Genomic DNA, 3,193 nt, shown 5'->3' with positions numbered 1-3,193 from the left:
AACCGTGAATCAAAAATATTTGGGAAAAAAGAGTTAGGTTGTTGCTTATGTGTACTATGTAGTTAATCCTATGATGGCTGAGTCTCTACTGAACATGTACAGGCTTTTTTTTTCTTATCATTATTCCCTAAATAATATAACAACTATTTACATAGCATTTACATTAGGTATTATAAATAGAGATGATTTAAAGTATACACGATGTGCGTAAGCCATTTTATATAAGGGACTTGAGCATCCGTGGATTATGGTATGGGGGGAGTGTCCTGGAACAAATCCCCCATGGATACCAGAGAGGCGACTGTAATTCCACAAGTGTTTCCAAAATGCTCTAGCCAAGAGGCAATGTCCAAAAGATTCTAGCAAGAGTTGCTGCACAGCCTTCCAAGTCATCACTTTGAAGGCCAATACTCACCTTAATGTAAAAATTTTGTTTCCTTTTGGGACGGGCAGGGGGGTGAGGAAAAGGTGGGAGACCTATTATCTTATGATTACACAGTGTAATAAATTTGAAACGTAGTTTTTGGGATCAGAAATCAAAAGACTTAAGAAATGTCCCCAAATTTCGATCTGGATGCCTGGGATCCTCCTGGGATCTCCCTGGGACCCTTACCTGAGGGCCGTGGGGGCGAAGGAAGGTGGCTGGCCTAATACAATGATAACAATAATTAACCCTTTTATCATGAATCTAATTTCACCAACTCCCTGATCTACACAATAAACAAATATCATCAATGACGTCACAGAACAGAACAGAATCGTTTTCTTTCTTAACAAATGGCCCAAGGGTCACTTGGCCTAGAGAGGGGGGATCAGAGGCAATAGGATGAGGGTCTCTGAGAGGGCACTCCCACAGGGCAATGAGAACTGCTCAGCCAGACGGCGGAAAATCTGGCGCCAGTCAGTGCAGCCCTCTTGGAGCTGAGGAGAGGGGCGCTTACGCTGCACCTCCCGATTAGGACCCACTGTCAGGCACAGAAGAGGTGAAAAAGTGAAGATGAGGGCAGCGGGCTCTCAGAGGCGGGCATCCGCGGGCCAGCTCTCTCGAGTGTGCCGGGTGCGGAGTCTGGGCTTAGCGAGGAGATGCCAGAATCCTCGAGGACAGGGCGTTGGAGATGTGCGCTGCCCCGGCGGTTGGGGGACAGAGGGCCCAAGCCCTATCCGAGAGAAAGCCGGAGATCGCATATGGGGGCACGTCTCTTTTGGGTGTGGCGGCGGAGGGGTGGCTTTGAGGCCTGGAGCAGGCTTTACCAGAACAGCCCACCCCTCCCGCCCGTTAGAACCTGAGATTCTCTTTCGCCTCGGCGCGGTTCCGGTCGCTGCTGTGGGTGCCTTTCGGCTGCTCGACCATGCCCAGTCTCAGTGGGTCGGGTCTGCAGAATTTGGACTCGACCTCATCCAAGAGCTCATCCAGATCCTTCGCCATCTTGAATCCTCCAGTCTTCCTCCAGCTCATTTAGCCGCAGCGCCGATGGTTTCTACGGGCAACGCGAGGACCTGCCTTGCGCCCTTTCCGGGGCCCACTGCGGGCCTCGCGCATGCGCGCGCCGCCTTGCTGGCCGATCAGAGGCGCTTGCAAGGCCACGGTGTCAACGCCGCTGTCGCGCAAAAGGACGCAGGGGTCCGCGAGCTCTCGGCAGCGCTAGCTTCTCCGGAGGCTGTGGATTGGAGCTGTCTGTTCCTACGTGATGTCGAGATGCTTCGCCTCTCTTTGTTGTTGCTTGTCTGCGTGTTTTGTCCTGTCTCCCTCTCCTGGATCTAAGTTGTAAACAGTCCCACAGTTCCCATATTCCCTCTTCTGCTCCGCTTCCGGCCCTCTCGGTGTCCTGTTGTGTTTCTACTACTCATGAATTCCTTAAATAATCTGCAGAAAAGCGGGGAAGAACTCTCGGAAACAAAAACAGGTGCCAATGTCATATATCAAAACTTCATTTTCTCGTAGTCGGCAGGATTCGAACCTGCGCGGGGAGACCCCAATGGATTTCTAGTCCATCGCCTTAACCACTCGGCCACGACTACTTCTGGTAATGTTTTTGGCAGTGATAATCTATGTACACTCTACGTAAGTACATTTGGAGTCTGGAAAAAAACATTACAAAGCTGTTCTGTCTGATAAGAGCAGATTTGAACTTTATAGCTCTAATAGTTTTAGCTTTTTAGGACACAGTGCATATCTCGTCCACTCTTTTCTTTTTCAGTAGAGAAAATGAAGTTCCAGTCGCATTTCCAAACTTTGAAAACCGGAGAGAAAGGAAGGAAAACTCCGATACTACTTTACACCCACTTGTACACTGACTGAACCATTCCAGAAGGGAACTGGGAACCGTGAGGCTACGGTCTTCTCGCTTGGCTCCCAGCTCCACCCCTCAGTCTGTTTGAGAAACAGCTCCCGGGACTCCCTTTTCACCCACTAGGCACTAAATTGCTAATACCTACCGATTTAAATTCACTATGTAGGGTCAGACTGTCCGACCATGCCATAAAGGCACTACTTTTGAAAGTGCAAATGAAAGATCTTGTCATTACTAGTATTCCTTAAGTACTCTCCACCGAGTAACCTGTACTTTGAGTATTTCTAAAATAGGGTAGCAAAGAGGTTGACACCCTTAGAAACTCAGAAGATAGTTTGATCCTGATGATTTAGTATCTTTGTTTGACTTGTAATATGTTCAAAATATCTTAATGTCCCTGAAGAGCAGCGTGCAGTGGTGTGCTGGAGCTGTTGGTACCTGCTCACTAGAGCCCACCTTTAAATTTTTGTCTATCATGTAAGCCGTTGTTAAACACAACCATTATTAACAATTAAATTATATAAACTGACAATTGAATTAAAAACAAAGGTAATACTCAAAAATCATCACATCCTAGTTGTTTCACTACATTTTACTGTAATTTATGCTATTTAGGTTACTTACATCTATTGTATTTGTATGGTGGAAATACTATATATGGTGTGCGATTGCATATCTCTTTTTAATTTCCCATTCAACAATGTCACTTGAGTACCTTGAATCCACCACAGTGGGTGTTATTTAAACCAGGGAGATTGACAAATAGTACAAATCATAGCTTTTTCTTGCTAAGAATTGACTGTTAAACCTTAACCAGCATACCACTAAATGTTACCATCAGAACAACTTTGAATATTCCCAGCAAGGCAACTTGGGAAAAAATGAAAACCAACTTAAAACAA

The 3,193-nt window shown here is 46.3% G+C and overlaps 1 protein-coding gene and 1 non-coding gene across 2 annotated transcripts in view; both read right to left on the bottom strand.

The window, feature by feature from the left end:
• Positions 1 to 1,477, bottom strand: part of CFAP418 (cilia and flagella associated protein 418) — a 27,834-nt gene extending 26,357 nt beyond the window's left edge. The window contains exon 1 of the mRNA XM_004370758.2: positions 1,284 to 1,477. Within this exon, the coding sequence (XP_004370815.2) occupies positions 1,284 to 1,456 (173 nt within the window). The 5' untranslated portion in view covers positions 1,457 to 1,477. The remainder of the gene's footprint in view (positions 1 to 1,283) is intronic.
• Positions 1,478 to 1,937: 460 nt separating this feature from the next.
• TRNAS-AGA (transfer RNA serine (anticodon AGA)) lies at positions 1,938 to 2,019 on the bottom strand. The gene has a single exon. It is a non-coding gene; the product is annotated as a tRNA-Ser (tRNA).
• Positions 2,020 to 3,193: the final 1,174 nt, after the last annotated feature.

Source organism: Trichechus manatus, unplaced genomic scaffold (genome assembly GCF_000243295.1).
Source record: "Trichechus manatus latirostris isolate Lorelei unplaced genomic scaffold, TriManLat1.0 scaffold00009, whole genome shotgun sequence".
Taxonomy (NCBI): domain Eukaryota; kingdom Metazoa; phylum Chordata; class Mammalia; order Sirenia; family Trichechidae; genus Trichechus; species Trichechus manatus.
This window is presented reverse-complemented; position numbering and strand designations above follow the sequence as displayed.